At 56.8% G+C, this 23,886-nt stretch overlaps 1 protein-coding gene across 1 annotated transcript in view; it reads right to left on the reverse strand.

The window, feature by feature from the left end:
• Nucleotides 1–741: 741 nt before the first annotated feature.
• Nucleotides 742–23,886, reverse strand: part of LOC111154102 (kelch like family member 29) — a 301,414-nt gene continuing 278,269 nt past the window's right edge. Inside the window, exons 6-14 of the mRNA XM_022513488.1 lie at nucleotides 23,710–23,848; nucleotides 15,076–15,278; nucleotides 14,017–14,276; nucleotides 11,386–11,584; nucleotides 11,049–11,231; nucleotides 10,683–10,863; nucleotides 5,311–5,504; nucleotides 4,813–4,957; nucleotides 742–2,918 (exon numbers count right to left, since the gene is read on the reverse strand). Coding sequence (XP_022369196.1) covers nucleotides 2,735–2,918; nucleotides 4,813–4,957; nucleotides 5,311–5,504; nucleotides 10,683–10,863; nucleotides 11,049–11,231; nucleotides 11,386–11,584; nucleotides 14,017–14,276; nucleotides 15,076–15,278; nucleotides 23,710–23,848 — 1,688 coding nt within the window. The 3' untranslated portion in view covers nucleotides 742–2,734. The remainder of the gene's footprint in view (nucleotides 2,919–4,812; nucleotides 4,958–5,310; nucleotides 5,505–10,682; nucleotides 10,864–11,048; nucleotides 11,232–11,385; nucleotides 11,585–14,016; nucleotides 14,277–15,075; nucleotides 15,279–23,709; nucleotides 23,849–23,886) is intronic.

Raw genomic sequence — 23,886 nt, forward strand, 5'->3', positions numbered from 1 at the left:
TGAGTAGTAGCTTCAGTCCAGCAAGAGAGACTCCTCCCATGTTACATGGGCTCCGGATAGAGTGGTCACACGTGTCTTTCGTGGTGAAAGTACACAGACTCTTCCTAGGCCCAGAGAACACATTTCCCTTGATTTGGGGAAAGAGCTGACAAAGCTATTGCTCGGTTCTTATAACAGGTTATAATTTCAGCTCTTCCTGATTGGAATCTTCTACACGTTCTCCATCGTCTTCTCTAGGATGGCGTTTCTGGAGATAGCACTGCAGATAATTTATTTGGCAAGGGTCTGGTCAAGCATCACAGGCTTCAGCCAAGTCCTCAGAAGAGCTCCCACTCCCCCCATCCTGATCTACCTTCTTCGCATGTTTTCTTGAAGATGACACTAGGTCTTAGTGAGATTTGGGGACTGAGGGCGGGGGGCTCTTCACACGGATGAAATGCTGGTGAATCTCCCTTCTCCTACTACCCTGTTAAATAGAAACTTCTTTCCCTGCAAGAGAGCAAGCAATCCTACCTGCTCTCCAGGGAAGCCTTGTGCATATCCTTAGTGGAGCAAAGTCGGTCTGCACGTTCCCTTGCTAAGGAGTTCTGTTCTTTCTCATCCTCAAGGTCTGCACTAAAGTCTCTGGAACAGAGCCCAGTGGCTGAGGGATGAGAGCAGGAGCTGGCCTCCATGGGGTTTCTCGTCACTGTGGCCAAGATGGTGGCACACAAAGGCATTCCAGTGGCTTCTGAGTCTAGATCTATAAATATATTTATTATAATATAACAAGAACTTAACAATAAACATATACTATGTACAATACCAGTACAGAGAACCCTGTTTTATATCATTCACAGAAATAGCCAGTTTTGCTCCAGTGTGATCAATGAGGAGAGAAACGGAATTTCAATGTCATCTGTGTTGAGCCTTGCTGACCACTAACACCTCCTTTGGAGGCAGACGCACACCGACGCTAACGTTAGCCCTGCGCCAGGCAGTTAGGAATTTGTGCTCCAGTCCTTGGGTTCACACTTGCACCCTGTTTGACATAAATACTTTAAATGACATACAATGTATGTAGTTTTGTGCTTATTACTTTTTAAAAGAATAAATAATATTAAAAACTGCATAACGAAGCTCGGTATCTTGTCCAAGTGGGAGCCACACTTGTAATGCTAGAAGTCGATGGCCGACGTGAGAATTGGAGTTTTGTGTCGTCAAATACTGGAAGGTGGAAAGCACGTTCTGTCCTTTTTCTCCTTAGAAATGGGTTTCTATCATGAAATGACGGCAAGTTGACTTCCCGGATAGAAAAATGGTCAATGCGTATTTGGTACCAACTTCACCTAAATAGCGCAGTGGCGGCGGCTCTCTTCTTGCCCTGGAATGGAAACTGATCACCGCGTGAGGTTTGAGGGTCTGAGGACTGGCAGGAAGGCCTCTGTGTCATGAGCCACGGTGTGACCTCCCTCCTGGCTTCCCTTTCTCTGGTTAATACGCTACGGGAAGAGGGCTTCTGCTCACGCCCCTCAGGCCTTGGCTGACATGGCTCGTCTACAAAGGCTGTCCCCATCCTGAGAGCTCTTGAGGCAGGTGCCTTAATATATAGCTATAAATATCAAAAATAGTCTCCTGTGCTTTGTAGACATTTATTCTCCCTCCCTCCCTCCTGCCCTTCCCACCCGGCCTGGGTCCTCAGCTTTACCTCATGGAGGGAGCCAGAACTGGTTTCCTTCTGGAACAGAATCTTCTTTGACGCCGCCTCCATGAGGCACAGCTCTTCATGGGGCTGTCTGGGAGTTACATTTTTTTTTTAAAAATAAAACGGGGGTCCTCACCCCAACCCAGGAGAGATCCTCTATTCTGCACATAGAAAAAAATTAGAGCAAATGCCCCACTCTGACACTACCTACAAAGGGCTTTGGGAATTCCCGCATGATCCTCTCATGGCCTCCTCCTCCTCTCAGTACTTAAAAATAGCCTTTTTGTTTATCAAGAAAATGCCTTGGAAATCTAAATAATTCATATCAGACAAGAGAGAGCTAGCACAGTCACCTGTCCCTCTTCAGCAAAAACACGGTAGAAAAACCTGTGAAGGACAAAGGTTCTCCCAGCTGTCCCTTGGCTGCCCCCAAATGGCCGCTCCAGCCACATCTGGCTCGGCATGGTGGGGTCGGGGTTGGGGGTCTGGACCTCTCTTCCGGCCCAGCCTCCTAGACCTTGTGCCGCTCACACAGTATTGTCCCTTCTCTTCTCTCGGCCACGGAAAAGTGTAGATTGGTTAAAAACAAAAGTAGGAATCAAAGTGATAAGGACACTTTGATCTGATTCCAAGAGAGCCTGACACCTACTATTGTCACAGGATAATTGATCTATGGTGGTTTAGGGATCAAGCTTGCTCTGCCCGAAGGGAAAAAAATCAGCTTCTCTCTCCCAGTTGAAAAATATGTGAAACTCTATTGCACGGGGCAGAGCGAGCACCTCCGCTCAGAGCAAGTGCGTTTGCAGGCGCGCCCTGGCCCAGCTGCTCAGATGGTTGTGGCTCCTGCCGCGCGGGGTGCTCGGCCCCCGTTTCCCCCAAAGGCGAGGATGATTTTCTACATTCAATGTAGAGAGTATTCCAAATGTTTAGCGCAGTGATTCCCTTGATCGTGTCTATCAGCCTCTTACGGGTGTTGCTGAACATGGGTCGTTGTGAGTTGCATTGGCCTCACTGGACTTGACCAGTCTCGGCTCGGGCTTTCTGCGGACGTCAGCCGCTTTGAATGTATTTCTTGATGACGACGCAGCCGTGTCTGAACACGGGGCAGGGCATGTGGGGCAGGAGGGCCCACGTGTTGGTCGCGGGCTCGTAGGCTTCCATGTTGCCCAGGGCAGGCCCCTCGCTGCTAACGATGCCGCCCGTGGCATAGATCTTGCCATCAAGCACCACGGCGCTGTGGGGAAAGCGGGGAGAGGGTTAGCCCTTTCACGCCCCCCTTGGGCCTGGAGCTGGATGCTTAATACCCTGTCCCGGGGCGGGCGGCCTCCCTGCTCCCCCTTTGCGAAAGGTGTAAGGGATCTCATGGTTTGCCTCTGCCCCATGACCCGAGCAGCTGCAGGAAGACAGCCTTCCCTCTAGGGCCGGTCGGGGATGCCGTGTGTCTGAGGCCCTCCCAGACGTGGAGGACACCCCGGGACCTGCCGGACCCCTGAAAGGTGGCCGGGAGCACGGCCTCATGTACAGGCCCTCGATTCCGTTTACTGAGCGGCACTATGTGTTGCCCGAACGGAGAGGCTTCAACCGGTTCCAATCAGGTTGAGAACACAGCTCACCAGGAGAGAGAGGAGCTAAGTCCTAACTGAACGCTGCTGACTCCTTGACTGGGACATTTAGACTCCAAGCTCCCTGCTGGGATTGCGGTGCTGCCCACCAGTGACTGCTGGGCTGGCGTCCTCTCAGCGGGGTGGTTGCCATGGCAGCCCGGGATGCTGAACTGGTTCCATGCCGCTCCCACGGTGAGAGCAGCACACCCTGCTCCCATCTGCCCTTTCTGAATTCCTGCATCTTGGCTACCCTGTCCCACGCCTGGCTAGATCCATGCACCTGGTCCCCTAGTCCTCCCACATTTTTGCTAACAGCCCTGTCTTCTTCTCTGTCCCCTGAAGCTGAACAGATACCCTTGCGAAGTTGTCACCTCTCTCTGGAGTTCTGAGCCTGGAACGGAACGTGCTGGGCTAGACATCTTACCTGAAGTTTCCAGCCTTCTGCCCTCTAGTTGCCTGCCCCCTGGGGCCCTCAGATTTCTCCCTTGGTGGCACATTTTCCCCCTGCTTCTCTTGCCAGACCCAGCTTACGTCTCCTCACAGGCATTAAGTCTTTCTGGGCCCAATTCGAGTTTCCGATGAGGCACGCAAATCCTCCCCACAGGTGGTGCCCAAAGGCCAGTGTGAGGCCAGTGTGGTCAGAAGTGCTCGTACGCGCCACTGCCGGGAATATGCGACGGGAGGGTAAGGCCCGAGAACTGTAGAACCTTCCTGCTCATAGGCACTTAGCGGGTATCTAGTTCAACCGCCTGCCTCATCAGTAGAACTGCCCCAGAGGGCGGACGTTGCGTGTCCAAGGTCTGAGGACAGGTTAGCAGCAGGCTGTAGCTCTTCTACAGCAGGGGCTCGGACTGAGGGTTCCGTGATTACCTCTGCATGGGCACAAGAGGTCTTCAGGAAAGATCCACTATGCAAATGTCAAACATAGGGTTTCTGGGACCCCTTTTTATTTCCTTGTTCCTTAGTCTGGGAAAAGCTGGGCCCGGAGGAGCAGGGGCTGCTGTCTCACTGCCCAAGCTGGTTAATTCTCCCGGGCCACAGGGCCAGGCAGACCGGAAACCAAGCCAGACCCTGACCTCTACTCTCTCTTCCCATGGCTGCTGGTCCGGGTGTGTTTCTGCCCTGTCAGCTTTGAGACTCCAAGGCAGCCAGGCCTCGTACCACTCCCTGGATCGGCGGTCAGAGCGTCCCTTGGGAGGCCACTTGTCCCATGTAAGTTGCTGCACAGGTGAGACCTGGCACTACCTCCCGTCTGTGATGGGGCAGGTGGTCCTGGGGGATAGCTGTCCTATACCCGGAGAAGGTGTGGCCGCAAGGACCTGGGGCTGGTCCCTGTACGAAGCCCTCCATTTCTGGCTTGGAGACGGGTCAGCTGGGGCCACTGGGTGGGGCCTGTGGTCAGAGGGCGCTGCTGCTCTTGCTATCGGACGGCGGGCAGCCGTTCTGGTGCTCAGACCGTTCCTGTTCGCTTTCCCTCCCCACCCTCCTCCTCCCCTCCCCTGGCAGAGTTCCCGCGGCCCTCACCTGCAGAACTGCCGGGAGTGATTCATGTTTGGGCCTGCCTTAATGTTCCCTTTCTCGGGGTCGTAGATGGTGGTGGCTCTGGCATATGCCCCGCCCAGGATGAAAACGAAGCCATTGAGGGTGACCGCGGGAGCGTACTTGTTGTCTGTGAGGAGAGCAGAGCAGGCAGGTCAGGGCATCTCTTCTCGGCCTCCCCCTCTCCACCCCTTCCTTCGCCAGAAAGGCCTCCAGAGGACGGGCTCTGGCAGAGGACGGCTCCACCATCAGCCATTAACCCGAGGCCAAGGCCCAGGCCCAGGAGGCAGCCGGCACACAGACCAGCTTGCCTGTCGCCCAGGCAGTGGAGTCTACGGCTCTGGCCGGCCTGGCGGCTTGCCTCCCCCTCCCAGCCCCCAGACTGGGGTCTGCAGAACCACGGGGCTTAGCGGGCCTTCTGGGCTTGGGACACTGAGATGAAGCTCACGGTGAGGTGAGGGGGAGCGGAGGGCTGCTTCTCACCGATCATCGGGGACTCGATAAAGCTCCATGTGTTGGTCTGTGGAACATAAGACTGGAGGACCCCCGCAGCTCTGCCGGCTTCGTTTACGCCACCGAACACGTAGATCTTTCCGCCACACACCGTGGCTGCGGCAGAGTGCACGGCCTTGGGCAGAGGGGCCACGGCCTCCCATTGGTTGGTAATGGTGTCGTACCTGGGAAGAGAGGAGAACAAAAGCCCAGCATCAGCGGTGGGCCTTGTGCAGGGCAGCGGGCATGGCGGGGGAGAGGGGGCGCCAGCATCAGCTTCCTGCCCTTGGCATCACTAGCCCAGCCCGAGACCACACACATCTGGGGGGACTTGGGATGAATCACTCAAGGCCACCTGGGATCTGGCCCAACCTGGCCTTCGCAGTCGTCCTCCTGAACCTTGGTGGGCTCTTGTTTGCCTGCCGCAACCTCTACGCAGTTTCTCATCTCCTTTCCTTTGCTCACACAGGGCTCCCCAGCTTCTAGGCTCCTTCAGCCTTCTCTGTCCAGCTCATTCCTACTTTTTTTGCCAGACAGGGCTGCCCTGAGCATTTGTTGTACATGCAGGCTCTGGGCTGGAAACTGGGAACAGTGGGCTGGACCAGGGAGGGACAAGAGGAAGAGGAGACGGAAGGAGAGGCGGACTGGTGGGTTCAGTCGTTAACTGATGTTGCCGCGAAGGAAGGCAGAGTTACCCAGGACGACTCAGGGTCTCTGGTGTGGGAAACTGGAAGGAGGGAGCACTACTCAGGCGACAGGGAATTGAGGTTGGGGAGTTTGGAGGAGAGAGATGATTTCAGTTTTATTCATGGGGAGTTTACAGGATCCATGGTAACCAACTGGGGATGTGTGGGCGGGTGCAGCAGTGGACGTGTGGCCTATGTATTCCACGTTGGGATCATGGGCACAGAGATGGAAACTGAAGGTCAGGGACTGCACAGGCAGCATGTGGGCGAGAATAAGGCTGAAGACATTCGGGGGGAAACCCTGGCCTTTAAGCGGGGAGCTAAGGGGGGGGGGTTCTCAGAAGAGTGGCGGCACCACACAGGGCACAGCTCCGTGGGTGGGGGATGTGATGGGAGTTCCAGAAGTCCCCAGCAGGTTCCTGGAGGTCCTATCAAGGAGACTTTAAGTGGAATGGGAGGTGCAGAGCTATTTCCATATCAAGGATGAATGGGAAGGAAGGCAGTGGACATGACAGGTAGAGAGACTTCTTGTGGATGAAACTCAGCTGGGAAAAGGGGCAGAGAAGGTGGAACCTGGAAAGGTCTGCGGAGCTAAGAGATGGCTTTCCTTGGCGCGTGCTGATAGATGTCTAAAAACAAGCTCCCCAGGGAAAAAGACCTGCTAGGCCGCACTTGCTGCTTTCTGTGATGTGAACCCTCTCTCGGCCGATTTCAAGCTACCAGGGGCACAGGGAACGTGGCACTGGGAAGAGACGTGCTGCGGCGGACCGCTGGACAGAATCCCCACCATATAGAGACACAGCAGACACGCCTAACCTCCAGAGCACAGATCGTACAGAATACAGAAAAAAAAAGTGTAGCGGTGAGTTTTGAGTATGGGTTATCTTTGTTTTTAATATAATTTATTTAGTTCTAAGTCTACATGATTTGATTTTTAGTAAGACCTGTAACTAAGAACTGGCTTGCGGAGTACCCAAAAAAGGTACCAGTCATGTCTCAGGAGCCAGTATGAATGAGCTCCAGGGCACCACGGCTTTTGTTTTCATTTTAGGGGGAGAGGTTTACCTGTGTTTACAGACTGGGAGAAGGAGCCCAAATGGATAAAGAAAGATTAAATATAGACGAAAGAGAGGAGAGAGCTGATAGGAGAAGGCTTTTGGTGGGAGATGCAGGTTGCATCCAGAGTGGAGAGAGAGGTGGTGTCCACGCGGGCACGAGAGAGGAAGGCAAGGATGGTGTGAGTGTCGGGCAGGAGTGATGGCGGGGAGAGGAGAGACGTCTTGCTAGATGATGTCACCAGCTCTGTGAAGCAGGAGTCAGTGTTGGCGGGATATCGGTGTCCATGGGATAAAAGCCTTGATGGGGGAGAAGGAGATGACAAACACAAGTTGTTGAGAGCTGGCAAAACTACTGACAAGGGGCCTGCAGCACGAAGGTCCCAGTAGACGTCGGAAGACTTCAGTCTGGAGTGGGGCCAATCTACCAGACGGTGGAATTTTCTTCACCAGCGCTCAGCCCCAAGTGAAGGCACGGAGAAGGGGCAGAGTTGTAGGACCGCAGAGACCTGTGGCACACGTATGGTAGGACAAAGCAAGAGCACGGGGAAGCGACAGAATGTGTAGAATGTGAGTACCAGACAAAGCAGCGACAAAAATGACCACAGGGAGTGGATGAGAGAGACAGACTTGGGATCTAACAGTCCAGCCAAGGACCTGGGGTATCTGAGGTCTTCCTGGGCACCTTTTGGGTCTTTGTTCCTGGCAACTCCATCAACTGTCCCCACGGGGCTGCTCTCATAAGCACTCACTCTGGACCTTCTCCTTGGTGGCCCATCTCCCACTCACCACATGGCTCTTTCGCCTGTTCTGGACTCCGGGCAGGGCTTCCCCTGTAGGCTGGCTTTTTACCAGTACACCTTTCCTGGGAAGCTTGTGGGGCCCGCTTTTCCTCATGAGGATCCTTGGGGGCAGGAGCCATAACAAGGTCATGGCTTAGTGATCCAGAAGCTGGCCTCTCCCAGCCGGTGCCCCGGGCCCTGAGACAGGGAGGAGGGGACAGTGGGGAGACGTCCAGCTCTGTGCCTGTCAAGACTCAGGATTCGAGAAGAGGCTGAGGTACCTTACGGGGCAGCAGGGGCTGATTCCATTAAGTCCCGGACGAATGATATGTGGCCAGTAGGCAATGGAGTAAGTGTCTTTTTGGACAGTGTCAGAAGTTCAGATATGTTTCTTTTAGCCAATATGGCAGAGATCCAAAGAGCTCCTGCAGAAGGAGCTGGGTGACAGTGGAAGATTATGTGGCTGTTAGTCTTCAGGCTTTCGGTATAATGGCACATTCCGCCAAATGCGAATTTCCCCAGAGCTTGTTATTCCAGGTGGCTGATTGCCAAGCCACAAGCCCTCCGTCAGCTCAATCTGTCAGCTTCCTGCTTGAGAAGGATATGCTAATGACATGCAAATGACCCTGTGGAGTGAGGCACTCTGCTATCATTTATCCGGTAACCACAGCTCGTGCAATATATTGCTAGGAAGTATTAGACCCAGTTATTTATATAATGATATAATACAGGTTTGTCTGTTGCACTGTTGTTTTAATCTATAATTATATAATCTTGCTCTATTCCTGTAATACAGTAATGTAATATAATTATAATGTACCATATATCTCATTCATTATCAATATAAGAGCAATTTGTACCATTAGTGCCTCCCGGGGAACAAAGCACCCTCGTGTCTGTCCCCATTACCCTGACCTTCTTGTCACCCTGAATTCTCATCATTGCCACCATGTGGCGCAGGAATTACTTGCCCGAAGGGGCTGTAGGCAGCTGTGTTCCTCGGGAGGCAGTGGGCGTCCCCTCTGCCTGTGTCCTCCACCCTGCCTGCGGGCACACCACCCAGGGGTCTTCGGGTACGCATCCTGTCCCTGCAAGGACAGCTGCCAGATACCAGAGGGCTGAAGGGCTCAGGGCACCTTGTCATCCTGGACGGCTCCCCCATCTACCAAGGTTCCCGGGCTGGTCTTGCTCACACGATGACCTGGCTGATATTTCTTAGTGGCACGAAGGCCCAGTCCCCCAGGAAAGGCCGGTAGAAGCTGCTACCGGGCCTTGGAGAATTGCTCCCGAGCCCAAGGGAAGCAGAGTCTGTCCCTCCTCTTGGTGCATTTGATCCTCGAACAAATCCCTGTATCTATCAACAAGTATAAGTTTGCAAAATGAGTAATCAGCATTTTAGGAGATTAAAAATAGCTGACAAAAGCAAGACAGGATGACAGATCTTGCTCAGTTTACTCCTACATAGAAAACGTCTCCTTTTTCACGTGTTTATTATTGGACGACAAACGGCTGGAAGCTGGTGCTTCTGGAAGCCCTGGGACGTGAGGGCCGTGCAGCGGGCCCCACTGAAGGCCGTCAGCATCAGGGCTGACCCAGGTTCAGCAGCACTGGTAATATCCTCATAACCATACAGGGATTCCCCATTAACTCCAAATCAATATGACAATTAGATGTCGTTACTGAGCCATCTCTAGGCTCCACTTGGGGGAGTTAAAAGCCCACAGTGAACATCCAGAGCTTGTCTCACTCTGAAACTATCTTTGCTGGAACATTTGTCAAGTGTCCAATTAGCCACCGAGGGAAAAAATACAAATTGAGGGGTACGTGTGGGTCTACAGGCAAAATGCTGTCGCACGGGAAGTTGTGCTTTCTGTGACAGCTGATGACGTGAGCCGAGGGTGGTGGGCAAGCCGCGGGAGAGGATGTGGAGAAGAGGCTCTGGTGATCTCAGCAGCGCCCTCCTGGGCTGGGACCTGGGGCCAGCTCAGCCTAACTTGCCCCTCTCGGGGGCACTAGTTTCTCCAAACAAGGGACTGCTCTGAGGCCCCCTTGGCTTGCTGCTGACTCACTAGTCTTTCTGAGTTCTCCCCGTGTCTTCTCCCCCAGGTGTCCATTCCCAGCAAGAATGGTCTCCAGCTCAAGGGGGAAGATGAAGTATTTCCACCCTGAGAAGGGCCCACCTCAGCCTGTGGCTGCCCCCCTGCCCCCACCCCAGCGTCTATCCCTGATCCCGACCCTCTGTGGCCAGTTGTCAGTGGGCCTCAGGGAGGAGGCCCGCCGGGGACTTCCAGCAGAGGGCAGGCTCACACACACTGTTCTCCAGCCCATTGCTTTGTGTCTGTTTCTGGAGAATTCTAGATGGTTGACCAGCCCTGTGTGCAGTGACCATTCCCCGTGTTGAAAGCAGCTTTCCCGGGATGAGTGGGAAAGAGGGAGGAAGGGGCTCCCTGATGTGGCAGGGATGTGGAGGCCCGGCCACGGACGCGGCATCCTCCCATCTGGGCTGTCAGCTGCAGCCTTGCCCTACACCCCCTGCCAGTCTCTGGGCTGGTACCTCCGGTGCTGGGGCACCTCCTAGATGTCCGGTGAGACCAGCCAAGCCCACAGTGGGTCTCTTGCCTCCAGCTTGTCTGACCCCTGAATGGGACAAGAGTGCCCCATCTCAGCGGTGGCAGCTGTCATCCTTCCTGCTGCACTCTCACCGTTCTCAGTCCTCCCTCTTTGCTGTGTTTGAAGAGCCCACGACTGTCACCTTATAAATGTCCTTTCCCCTTGGCCCCAGCTGGGTGGGTGCTCGCGGCAGGAGCAACACGATCTTAGCTGCTGTCACCGTGGCTTACCTCTCCACGTGGTCCACGTTGCCTGCCACGCCGAGTCCCCCGAGGGTGTAAATCTTCCCGTCGTAGACGAGGCTGTTGTGCCGACAGCGGGGCACCGTCATTCTGGAGACGAGGTTCCAGTTATCGAGCAGGGACATGTAGCACCAGACATCGGCCAGTGTCACCCCCGATTCCATGCCCCCTGCAGGCAGTATGGGTGCAGAGAGCGGGCAGGAGTGAGGATGGGCCGGAGGACAGGCGGGGAGAGAAGCTTTCACCTGCAAAGTGGCCCTTTCCGGGCTCTGGCTTTCCTTAGCCCTGGTGTGGGGAGAGGAGCCCCCCGGGAAGTCGGTGTTCAGCCCCCAGCCCAGCCCCGCGGGGCCTCACCTGAGAGGTAGATGTTGTCCCCGGCACTCACTACGCTGAAGAACTCTCGGTCGTAGAAAGGCAGCGAGGCCAGGGGGTACCACTTGTTGTTCTGCGGGTTCCAGCAGGTGACAGCCACCAGGGAGCGCTGGGTCATCCCCACCATCTGACGGCCCCCAACCAGCACTATGACCTCGGCCACACCTGCAGAGGCACCGATGCCCAGCCTTCGGACACAACCCCACGCTGTCGGCCGCCGCGCCTGGCGCCTCTTGGGGAACGGGGTGGGGGGCGGCCCAGAGTTGGGCTGACCCCACAGCACCCGCGTTTGGGGAGCGGGGGGCCCGTCCCTCAATACCTGCGGAGAGGCGAGGCCGGGTTCGGGGCGTCTGCATCTCCTGGCGGGCGTGGGGCAGCATGTGGTAGCGCTTGGCTTCGTTGACCAGGTCCCGACAGGCTTCTGATGACTTGATGAGCTCCTCGTTGTCCACCACGTTGAGCAGATAGCTGGGGTGGATGAAGGGGAGGCGGACCACGGCCAGGAGCTCCGCCGCGTACTGCGGGGTCAGGGAGACACAGGGTGGGTGAGATTAGACGGTCGAGCCGCCTCTGGGCCAGTCGTACTGGGAAGAAAGGAAGGATGGGCGGGGTACGGTCCCACACGGGAAACTCCAGTCTGCGTCTGGTCAGGGAGGGTGGACACAGCTCACCCTGGCCTAGGAGTGACGGGGGGGCCTCCCATCAGCCAGAGGCGAGGACTGGAGGAGGTCAGGTGTGCTGCAGCTGAGCCCGGGGCGAACCATCCATCCAGCTCTCTGGCACCTCATTCCTGCCTCCTCCCAGGACCTGGGGCTTGGCTTCACCGCAGGCTGTAGGAGGCTGAAATGGGGCTCCTGAGCCCCGAAGATGTATACATGGGGCAGGAAGTCAGGAACAGGTGGGAGGGCCCAGGAAGGCTGAGAGTGACCACGAGGCCTGCAAGTCACACCCATCGGAGCCTATGTCTCCCCAATACCTAAAGACCCCTTGAGTGGCACCCCATGGCCTCAGACGGGCGCGTGGACTCTCACCTGCACTGAAGGCTTTTCACGAACTGACTGGGACCCCTCCTGCCTGGCAGACTCTTTGCCCACCACTGGGCTTTGGTTGCATGCCCAAACGGTTGGCTACATTCCTAACGGCCAGAGTGCCGGTAAGGCCGGTGAGCCCCGGTCCCTGAGCTTCAGGGGCACACGGTGAAAATGCAGGTGAGGGGACGATCCGTTAGGAGAAGGCGCTAGAGGGGCCCTGAGGAGGAGTCTGCTTAGGAGTTTGGGGTGCAGGTGGGAGGCTTCCCAGAGCGGACGCCGTCTGAGCTGGGAGTGGAAGGACTGACTGCCGGTTTCTCCAGGCCTCCGGGGAAGAGGAGGGAGGACGCCCGGAGCACAGGCAGAGACGTCGGAGTGTGACGGAGAAAAGTGCATCTGGGGGCTTCTACGGAACTTATTCTTGGGTGCCCGAGGTCTTTGTTGGGGGGTGTAGCGGATGGGGGAGATGATGCTGGAGATGTGAGGGAGATCAGAGCCGGACCGGCCCTATGCCTTGCCTGCCGGGGCTGGTGTGCTGGGTCCCGCAGGGGGCGTGTCGGAGCTCACGAGGGGCTTTCCACAAGGAAATGACACGATCACGTGTGTTCTTTAGGAAGACTGCTCACTCGGGCTGCACGGTGGGACTGATTTGGAGTGGGGGAGACAGAAGGCAGGGCAGCCACCTCAGCAATGCCAGTGAGATGAGGGGTCTGAACGCAGAGCGGAAGTCGGCCCTCCCGGGAGGGAATAAGGACGCAAAGTGACAGGCGCGTGCAGCCCAGATGGACATGGAAGGGATGCGAGGGATCCAGGCTTCTGTTTTGGGTAATGGGCAGAACTGAAGGGAGGAATAAAAGATGTACTGCTTTGAGGGTGTACAAATTAGAGGGGCTTGGGGAACCCTGGTTACAGGCGTGTCATAGACAATCAAAGACAGAGCGCTGGGCCGAGACCCAAGTGTGGGGGCCGTGGCGGACGGCAGTCACTACTACAGCTGTCCAGCCCGACTCCCTGCCTCCCTCCACCAGTGACCCCTGCCTCCTCCCCGCCTGATCGGAGGACCCTCTCCTCTTGGGTACAGCGGCTGGGCCCCAGCGGAGCGCCCCATGCTGCTGATCCCAGCACCGGGCCGTCCTTCCCTCCCTTGTGCCGCTTCTTGCTCCCCATGCGAAGAAGTACCCTTGCCATTTGCACTCGCTGCCTGGGAGCTCTGGGTCCTGGCCTCCCTGACTCTGACCTCCCCTTTGCGGCTCTCCAGGTGGCCTCTGAGCGCTCCTGAAGCTACCTGTGTCTGCACTCACCGCTGGGGGCCCCTCACGCGTTAGAATCAAGGCAGTTCCACTCTGAGCAAGGCCTTCGGCCAGTGCTTTCTGCCCCAGAGATCCCGCTGGAGTGTGACAGTTCTCCGGTGACTCGGACACCCCACCAGGGGACCCGGCCCTCCTTTCCTTCTGCCCTGGATTCTGGCTCCGATTTCTCCAGCTGTCCCCTCTGAGGGCCTTTCCTTCCCTCCTGTGATGTGTGCAGTGGCTTCCCAGCCCCAGCATGGTTTCCACGGCTCCTCCTGCCGGGGCTGAGCTCACAGGAGGCCCAGGGTCCCCATTTCTCCCTGCAGGCCCTGTGGCCTCTGGCTGGTCTGAGTCTCCTTCAGGTGCAGTGCCAGCTCTGGGACCCCCCGGTGACTGACTTCCCGTCTCTCCTCCCTCTCTTCATCTCTCTGCAGCCTACAGGAATGGCTCTGGCCTCCCTCTGCCCAGGCCTATTGGCTCCTTTGGGCTCCCACTGATGGTCAGACCAGGAAGTCCTGCGTCCTCCACCTCCTTTCGTCCTGGCTCCTGACGCCGTCCTGGCTCCTGACGCCGTCCTGGCACAGGGCCCCAGACCCAGGGGGAAGGGTCAAGCAGGGTGGGGGGGGGTGCTACCTGCGCCCGGGACACGGGGTCCTTCTTGATCCATTTGATGACAGTCTCATACACTAGCTCCTCGGCCTTGGTGTTGAGGCTGTCATTGGAGATGTAGGCGATGAAGTCATCCTTGGAGATGCTGAGGATCTCCTCCTGGGCCGCCACCTCAGGGAAGATCTGCAGCGCGAAGGCCTTGGCCATGTGGTAGAGCTCACTGCACTGCATGGCCTCGGCCATGGCCAGGACCCCCAGGCAGTTGCTGGCCGTCAGCTGCTTCTCTGGGGGCAAGAGCATAGGTCCACTGACCACAGGGCCCTGGAAGGGTGGCCCTCTGTTCCTATCACCTGACACTCTGGATCCCTCTTGGAGCCTGCGTCCTTCTTGTGACTTGCCTTCAGCATCCGGGATCCCCGCATCCCTGGGGCTGTGGATCGACCCTCTGGGTTTTCCTCTGCCCTGCCGCACGCTGCCTCCCCCCTGGGCCTCGCTCCACTCTGGCAGGTCCCACCAGAAGGACTGAGAGTGAGGCAAGGGGCGTCAGCGCGAGGCCTGGTGCTCCCTCAGGGCTGTGGGCCTCAGAACTTGGGCCTGGGCTGGGAGCGAGGGTCGTGTGGAAACTGGGACTGGCTCTCACTTTAGGATCGCCCCAGCAGTAACTCCCCTCACAGGCCCACCGGCCACCTCCCACGGGCCTTAGCCTCTAGGCCTCGCAACAGTCTAGCAGGCTCTCCTGAGGTCTGGCTAATGGTTATTCTAGCCTGGACATGTCTGGGTCTGTGCCAGAATACAGTTGTTCAAATTTTCTTTTTCTTTCTTCCTTTCTTTTTCTTTTTCTTTTTTTAAGATTTTATTTATTTATTTGACAGAGAAATGGAGAGCACAAGTAGGCAGAGTAGCAGGCAGAGGGAGAGGGAGAAGCAGGCTCCCCGCTGAGCAGAGAGCCTGATGCGGGGCTCGATCCCAGGACCTCAGGATCATGACCTGAGCCGAAGGCAGACGCTTAACCCACTGAGCCACCCAGTGGACCCATCCACGCCATTCCCTCCAGGCAACCCATGCCCCCCTGCCCGGACTCACCGAGAAAGGACACACAGACTTTGCAGAAGGTGTGGAACTGGAACTTGCTGGCCGCCTCCAGCAGCGTCTTGGCGTTGGCGGAGTCGATGACCAGGGAGCCCGTGTACACAAACTCCAGCAGCAGCTCGAGGACATCGGCCTGCAGGTTGGACAGGACGAGCTCCAGCTTCTCCCGGCCGCACTGGCTGCCGTCTGGCGCCGACCTAGGCACAGAGACCAGGGTGTCCCTTACCTGCCGCCCTGCGGCCACGGCGCCGCCTCCTCACAGGGCTACATCTCTCTGCACGCCTCGGTCACGCCCTTCATTTTAGGACTCAAGGGACACAGCAATGACACACCTGAACCTAACGGCCTGACACAGGATCTGAAAGAGAAGAGTCTGACCAGAGACGCCCAAAAGAACAGAAAACCCTGCTTATCACTACTTGGCATGTCCATGCAAAAAAAGATGCAAATCAAGAAGCATGAGCTGTGGGTGGGGGCAAGGACCGGGACTGGCCTCAAAGGGAAACAATACGGCTCCGCCCTGAAGCTGGCTCCTGTGTCCCGGCCCGGGGGGCCCGTGTGACCGGGCCCCCAACTGGCAGTGAACACGGCCAATCCAGAGACGCCCCTCGATCGCCCCAAGCTATCCCGGAACCCTGACTCCAACCCCAGAAACATATTGTTTCCTTTTAGGCATGGAAAGGAAGCCCTTCATGACATTGCTTTGAAACTGAGGACGAGACGAGATAGACGGACAGAATGGTTAGAGCTGGGGGGAGGGGAAGGGGAACAACCAAGGACTTCCGCCACAGACAGCCAGCAGCCATGACCTGGGACCTGGCCCGGGGCGGGGCCCTCCTGCCACATGGAACACGGGGTCAGAAGTCAGAGTGGCCTGCGTGTAGAGTGTGCATCGGTCTTGTGAACTGGGGGGAGCAGGGGGAGGGACACAAATATATAAATATGTTCATATCTGGTGTCTATAGAAATACGAAACCATTGCAAAGTCTCCTAAGGCCTGGCAGCCGCTCCCTAAAGCTGGACCTGGAAGGAAACAGATAAGATGAAGCAAAAATCACACGATACCGAAGTGACCAGGAGGAAAGACACCCAGAGCGTTAGGAGTCAGGAGGCAGGTTTTTCAGAGGTGATTGGCTTGGCACCCCATCTCGGCCACTCTGACCAGTCCTGCTTGGTCCTGCCTGAGCTGGGCAATGACCCCTGCCATCTCTCTCCTCCAGAGGAGGCCAGGGGGCAAGACTCTCGTGACAGGTCCCTTGGGCGCCCCTGTGGCCAACAGTGGGAGTGTGGGGGTATCCAGCAGCTGCAGACCCCGAGAGAGGCTGACTCCTGTGTGGGGAGGGAGCTAGGGGACCTGCGTGCCCCTGCCCTGCCACTGACAGGTGGGCCACCTTGCCTCTCTGGCCCTCAGGCTCCTCTTCTGCAAAACAAGAGGACTGAACTGGATGAAGTCTAAAGTTCCATGGAGAGTTTGTACAACAGAGGCTGGAAAACTTGCCCAGGAGACTCTGCTCTACCCCACAGAACCTGAAATGCCCCCATGAGAGCAACATTTTCTGCAGTCCGGCCACCAAGGGCTTTTAAGGCACCAATAAGACAGGGCAGTGAGCAGATGAGCTGCGACTCATGGTTCGGGGCTCCCCTCCCCACAGCATGGCTCACGCCACCAGGGTCCGCAGGGGCCCTGCCTCCAGGCTTGGCGGGAAAGCTGAGAGGGAACAGTGCTAGCTAAGCCGAGGGTCTGAGCATAGCCCCTTCTCAAACCCATAGACATACACGGGGTGTGTGACTTTTCAAGTGACTTAACAAAATTACCCAGGCATGAAAATCTGTCCCGACAGCAGTGTTAACGCAGTGTGTTAAGTATAAAAATAGTTCATTATGGGATCACTTGAAAGCACAGAAATCGAACTCCTCCGGGGCCATCTGGACAACCTCTTACTCGGGCTTGGCGGTCTCTGCTTTCATTCCTACATGCTGCTGCCTGGCCTTTTTTCCTCACACCCTTCATACTCTGCGGAGGTCCCACTGGGCCACAGCTAGGGCAGGGCCTATGAGGCCAAAGTCAGGCTGCTCACATTCTCCCAAGTTCCCCCAGCCACTGCTACTTCCACCTCGGGTCAGCCCCCCAGTCCACCTACGGTTCTGCTGCAGAGGAGATCCAACTCGGTGACGAGCTAGGGTGGACTTCAGCTGTGCGCGTGCACACACACACGCACGCACGCACACGCACGCGCACACACACACACACACACACACACACTGGAGTGCACATGATGCATGACCCCGAGAACCCCCAGCCTGACCCTGTGGGGAGGGGTGTTGGGCAGATGGAAGGCCGGGGTGGGGGGCTCACGGCCCTGAGTGTGGAGTCTGGTGGGACACGTGTGGCTATGCTTGTGGGAGATGCTTGTCCTGCCCCGAGCCTGAGCCGAGGAGAGGACCCCAAGGACAGCGTGCTGCCTGCATGGCCAAGGAGTGTGGGGATGATGTGAGGAGGCCCATGGGGTGTTGGTCATCACAGGTGCGGTCCAGGGCTGGTGAGGCCCACGGTCCCTGTGATGCACAGCTGTGGCCACTCCTTCAGCACCCCTGGGAGGGCTGCCCATGGAAAGCTGGGGGCTGCTGGGCAAAGGAATTCAGGGAGTGGGTGGAGGCCCCTAGGGCCAGATGCCACGCCACGGGCAGAATGACCATTCCCCTTGGTTATGGCGGAATATTTGGGAACGTCAGGGAAGCTTTGTCGGGTGGCTGAGTTCAAGATCTGTAGTGGGGAGGCCCCCGGCTGGGAGGTCTTATGTAGCTCATCTGCACGTATGTGTTTACTGTCCACACAGCTGTGGGGCCGAGGGAGGCCTGTGGTGACTTTCTATCGCTGACCCTCAGATGGTCTTGGGACTGGACCTCAGTGATCCTTAGGTCTCTTCCCTATGAACTGGGATCTCTGGGAGGCACTGCTCTTGATGGATGGCCCTGGTCACCAATGGGGAGCTGTGTCCTCCACAGAGGACTTTTTCTGTCCCTGTCCTAAGCTGGTTCTTGGGGTCCAAGCATCCTGTTCCACTTAGCAGCATGGAGCACTGGGAGCTGCTGGGCGGTCTGGGTTGTAATGTGATCTCGGAGGGAGGAGAAGCAGGGCAGGAATTGGCAGTGATAGCCTTGTCAGGCTGGGCTGTGAACCTGACCCTGGAGGTGGGTGTGTGGGGCTGGCTGGTGTGACCCAGCCCACACAGGCCCTGTGGGTTCTGTCAGAAGACCAAAGCTCCCCAGGCTCACCTTCTCACAGGGTATGGGACACAGCCTCTGCTTGGTAAGGCCTGGGACTCTGGATGGGCTGGGAACGGCACATCCCCATTATAGACCATTTGGGACCCTGTTGTCAGCAGTTTGCTCACCTGGATAAGAACTGCCCTCTCCAGACTTTGGTCCCTCATCGGGCTCTCACACGCCTCAGTAATCAGATGCTTTCATTTTGCAAGTTCGATCTGGAATAACTGGGAGGCAACCGTGGGGCGGCGCTGGCTGGGGGCAGCCACGGAGCAGGTGCAGAAGATGGGTGGGTGGCCTGGCCTGCTCCGGCCCATCCGTGGTGATTCGGCGATGGGTTTGACTCACACTGTTTTGCTCGCCTTCGAGATGGGTCTCTCCTTCTATTATCTGGTCTTCCAGCCACACCTGTCTGTTCTACCAGGAAAGGGGGGCAGACTGCCACCCACACACGCCCAGCTTCACGGGAAAGGAGGGGAGAGACAGCGGACGGCCTTCCTATTGTTTGTGGGGTCACCCTATGTCCAGGCTCTGTGCCGCTCAACTCTGGAGACCCCTTTTGCTTCCCCTGGAGAGAACAATGGAGGGAGAGGCCCAGAGCCTGCACGCGAGGCTTGTGAAAATCAATTTGGACAAATCAATGTGTCCATCTGCTTTCATTTACTATAAAAACAGAATAAAGTTCAAATGTGTCATTGGCTCTGAAAGACTTGGTGGGATGAGGGTTTTGGCTGGAAGGTAGAATGCTGGGTCTCTGTCCCGTTTGGTGTGATGAGGGGACAGCTCTCCCCTGCGGTGTGACATTTCCTCCCACACCCCGGCTTGGGGGCCATGTTTGGAAGCACGGGCAGGGAGGGCAGGAGCTCTGCTCTCTCCGAAGGACAACCCCAGTCCTCTCTGACGGGGCTAGTCGACGCCTCCCGTGGCACCAGCCGGCCCTGAGCCCTCCTCGGCCCCCGGGGATAAGTGAAGAGACATCTCCACTTACCCAAAATGCCCAGGGCAGACCCAGGTCCTGCTCAGCGGGGTTTAGAAGTGACTCTGGGCTCGGGAGGTTGTAAACCCGGAATGCCACTAGCTCTAGTCTGCTCCAAATATCCTTCCTCCTTCCTGAAGCCCGGGGCTCAGCCCACTCAGTAGTTCTGGGGTCCCGCACCAGCCTAGAGGCCGGCGAGGCGCAGTGAGGGCACAGCCCCAGCCCTAGCATCATCCCAAGACAAAGCCACGGCTCTTCCTCCTGCCCTGATTGTCACAGGGACTCAGATGGGGTGACAAAGGGGAGGTGAGGCAGCCCAGGGGGCTCAGCATGGCTCCGCGCTTCCTGATGGCCTCCCGGAGCCTCCTCGGTGCTGCTGTTCATGCCCGAGGCTGGGTATGGGGACAAGTGAGCACTGCAGAGGTGGGGACTGGGTTTTCTCTTGGGCAGATCTGGTGGCCAGTTTACGAGTGTTTCCAACAGATGCACAAGTGTGCATGCACACACACACACACACACAACATACACACACACGCACAAACTCTGCATCCCTTTCCTCGCCTATCTGTCCACACTACCAACCCTGAGTTTCACTTTCTTTTCGTATAGGCTTCAAGCACAAATAAAGACTACCCTTCTGCTCTTCTCTGGGTTAGCAAATGGACGGTAAGAGCATGAACTTTGGAGTGAGACCTCCCATCCCAGTCCTACTGCTTCCTTAAAATCCTCTGGGCCTCAATTTCTCCATCTGTAAAGTGGAGACACTAATGCTACTTGTTTCTCAGGGTTAGTGGGAGGATTTTCAGGATGACATTCGACATTTCTACAGGCTCCTTGGGGAAATGAAATGAAATAAGGGAAGGCTATGGAGAGAAGCTGTTGCAGCCGCACCAAAGGTATACACACACGTGAGGACAGTGTGTGCACAGAGTGGGGGTCGGCCTGGGGCCTGGCGAACGGGGGCAGGAGAGCGGGTCAGGAGAGGACACTGAGAACCAGCTCTGCCGCTCACGGCCTGACTGTCGTCCTTGTGAAACACACATCTGACCAGGACAGCTCCAGGCCAAAAGCAAAACCCCCCGAGGGCTGGCTCCGCCTCCTTTGCTCCATCGCCACCTGGCGCCTGGAATGGCAGCGACACTGAATCGCGTGCTGGGCCTTGCCACCCCTGCTGTCCCTGAACGTCCCTGAACGTCCCTGAACGTCCCTCTTCCTACAGTCAGGCGCTCTGCGGGGGAGGGCGGGGGGGGGGCTCTAAACCCCATTTCTGTGCTCAGGGCTTCCTCAGGACAGAGACCCTTCTCATCTAGTGTTTCCTGCGAGAGGGGCTCCTGCTGTTGGCTGAGCAAAAAGGACCGAATGACTTGGTTTCCCCACATCTGTCCTGGGGCTCCAGGTGAGGGTCTCTACACTGGGTTGTGGCTGGGGGTTGGGGCAGGGGGCTCACTGGGGCTAGAGTCGTGAACATGACCGGCCCCAGGATGGAGGTGGGCAGGAGTCCAGCCTGAGCCCCCAGGTCTGCGGGTCCTGGGACGGCAGAGAAGAGTGGGTCACCTGTCCTGACAGTGCTCACTGAGGCCATCATGGAAGGAAGGACCAGGACACAGACCGTCCCTCCTCCCTCTGGCTCTTAAGTGCAGCTGCCGGAGAGGGAAGCCCCTGCCTCGGTTCAGCAGGCAGGGCCCCGCCTCTCCCGCCGGGCCTTTCTGGCCACAGCTCACTGAACCCGGGGTCCCAGCCCGAAATGACAGGGAAACGACACCGGCTGCTCCCTGACCACTGAGGGGGTGAACTTCTCCAGGACGTTACATGGCCCAGAAAGGAAATCAGCTTTCTGCAGACTCTGCTCTCCTCCCCACAGCAGGAATTTCTTTGCAGCTATGGGCAGAAATGGTGATGGATGCCAAGCTTAAGGAGGGGGAACTAAAATTTAAAATGGCTGCAAATTAATATTATGACCTTCTGCCACAAGGGCGCCTCTGGGCTCAGCTTTGGCCTTCCCTCCTCCTTGAGTGACCCTCCTCTACGCTGAAGGGGTCTCCCCAGACCTCAGGCCTCTCTGCATTCAGGTCTACCATCTGTCTGTTGCCTGGCAGGCATCTGTCCCAGGGCACCCTTCAGACATGAAAACCTGCCACGCCAGACACTCATTTCACCCCTCGCCCCCAGCTCTGCCCTGACACTGGTCCTTGGACCTGCCTTGCACCCCGTGGCCTCACCATTCTCACGTCCTGGGGCTTGCACATGGGAAACCTCTGCAGGGCTGGCCGTGCCCATCCCGTTACTGCCACCCTGGAATGTTGGAACTGGAAGGAAACCTGGATGTCACTGGAACCAACCTCCTGCTTTACAGATGAGAAAACTTGAGGCCTACAAGAGAGGATGTGACTTGCCTGGGGTCGTAGGACAAGTGGCAGAGTCAGGTGTGGAACCCAGGTCTCTTAGCTGCGTGGGGGGGGGTGCCCTCTCCCTTTCAGGGACTGCCTCTTCGTTCCAGGGCCCACCATTTCTGATTAGGGCCACTGAGGCACATCCTACAGTTCTTTCACCTTCAGGTGGACATCCCTTTCCCACTGCTCTGGATGCCCCCACAACCTCAGACCAAGCCCAGGGCTCTAGCCCAGGGGTCGGGCTTGCCCATCTATCTAACCCCAGCTCACATCCATCTCTGGGAAGGCTATCTTCCCCTCCACACTGCTTATGACGGCCTCTGTCCCAGCTTTTCATTGCAGGCAACCCATGCCTTATCTGGGGCATTCTAGAACATTCCTTATATTCTAGAACATTCCAGGCAACCCACCTCTTGCCTGGAATGTTCTTCCTCCTTCCTTTTTGGCCTAAGAAGCCTTCACTACTTTGGGTTCCCACCAAGTGGTGTCCTCTGTTGTGTACGAGAGTTTGGCTTTACGTGTAAGGTCTCTAAAGACAGTGAAATGGCTCCTGTGCTCCTCTTGCCCACCTCTGTAGCCCAGGACTGGGCCATCACTTAGTACCAACCTGCCCCTGCATCCTGCCCGCTCTGTGCTCTCCAGCTGGTCTGTAGCAGGGACCAAGGCCCTAAGATGCTGGTCACTGCCAGTATCAGAATTTGCCAAGAGTGGCAGCACAAAGACCTCCCTTGGCCCGAAGAAGCCACTGGACGTGCCCCTTTACCCCAGAGCTCATGCCCCTGACCCCTGTGCTTGGTCACAGAGAACCCAAGCACTGGGGGCGGGAGACCCAAGCTGTCCATGAGACTGGAAGTCACAAAGAGCCTGCCCCTTCCTGCATGGCTGGGGCCAGCGCGGCTGGGTGGGGCTTGCACGCCGGGCAGCTCAGCTCTAAGTGAAAGGACACAACAGATTGGAAAGGAGATGCCAGCCAGTGTGCCATCCTGAAACAAAACACAGTCACTCTGGGGTTAGTTGGCAAGTCCAAACACAGCATTGGGAAGCAAGCAGAGGTCCTGTCCTCCCACTCTGAGCCCAGTCCCGGCTCAGCGTCCGCCCCGGAGAGGCTGCAAGGCAAAATGAGCAGCGGCATTAATCTGCTGATGGTGAGAGAAACAGGAGCGTTACCCTGGGCCGGCCCCCTCGGCTGCTCTCCCTCACTAAGGAGCTAGAAGGTGGCCCCTGACTTCTTTGCGAGGGTATGAAGCAGACAAAAAAAAAAAAAAAAAAAAAAAAAATCAAAAAAAAGGAAAAAAAAAAAAAAAAAAAGATGCTCATGCACCATTAAAACTCATTCAGGTAGAAATAGCCGGGGCAGAGGGCGGAGGGGAAGGAGCAAAGGCTGAGAGAGACCGTGTTTAGGACACACCTGGTCTGTGCTCAGACAACGCCGGTTTAGGCTCCGTGTACAAGTATCAAGGCATGCAGCGTGAATGCGGATTTGGCTACAAGTCTCTTCTCCCCAACTCAAGCTGTGGAAAAGCGGCACCGTGGGCGCCTTGTGCTCCTCAGCGGGGGACAGCCTGGTCGATGTGCTTTCCTGGCATTAAGGTCACTATCGACAGCAGCGATGATGGTGCCTGGGCCCCTGTGCTGAACCAGTGGGGACAGTGTGCAGGGGTCCCTTAAAGTGGAGTCCGCAGTCCTCCTAATCTCAGGGAGGGCTTGTGAGCCACTGAGAACTTGGGATCCTCGGGGCAGGGAGGGGGTGTTGTCTACGGCTGGCAGAGGCCCCTGGTGACCAGCAAAGCTGCATGGGGAGGGCTGGGGGCAGTGGCTGCTCTGGGGCTGTATGTGAGAAAGGGCACTCGGGGGTGGGGGGGGGGAGGAGAGATGGCTACTGGCTCTGTGACAGGGAGTCACGCTTCAGGAACCTGCAAGAGAGGGGAGGAGAAAAGCGACACAAAAGCGTCCTACAAAGGAACAGACCCGACCACAGCTGGAAGGAAGGCAAACCTTTGAATCAGGTCCTTGAAATACAAGCTGCAGGAAGCTAGAACATTTTGGTGGACTTCAAACTCTCTGCCTTCAACAACAATTTTCAGGTCTGTAAACGCTTTCGCTCTGCGCTGCTGGTTCAATTCCTTCAACATTTCTGCAGAACAGAGAAGACAGACAGGGCCAGGTTCCCAT

This window comes from Enhydra lutris, unplaced genomic scaffold (assembly GCF_002288905.1).
Source record: "Enhydra lutris kenyoni isolate GAN:26980312 unplaced genomic scaffold, ASM228890v2 scaffoldscaffold35, whole genome shotgun sequence".
NCBI classification, from domain to species: Eukaryota; Metazoa; Chordata; class Mammalia; order Carnivora; family Mustelidae; genus Enhydra; species Enhydra lutris.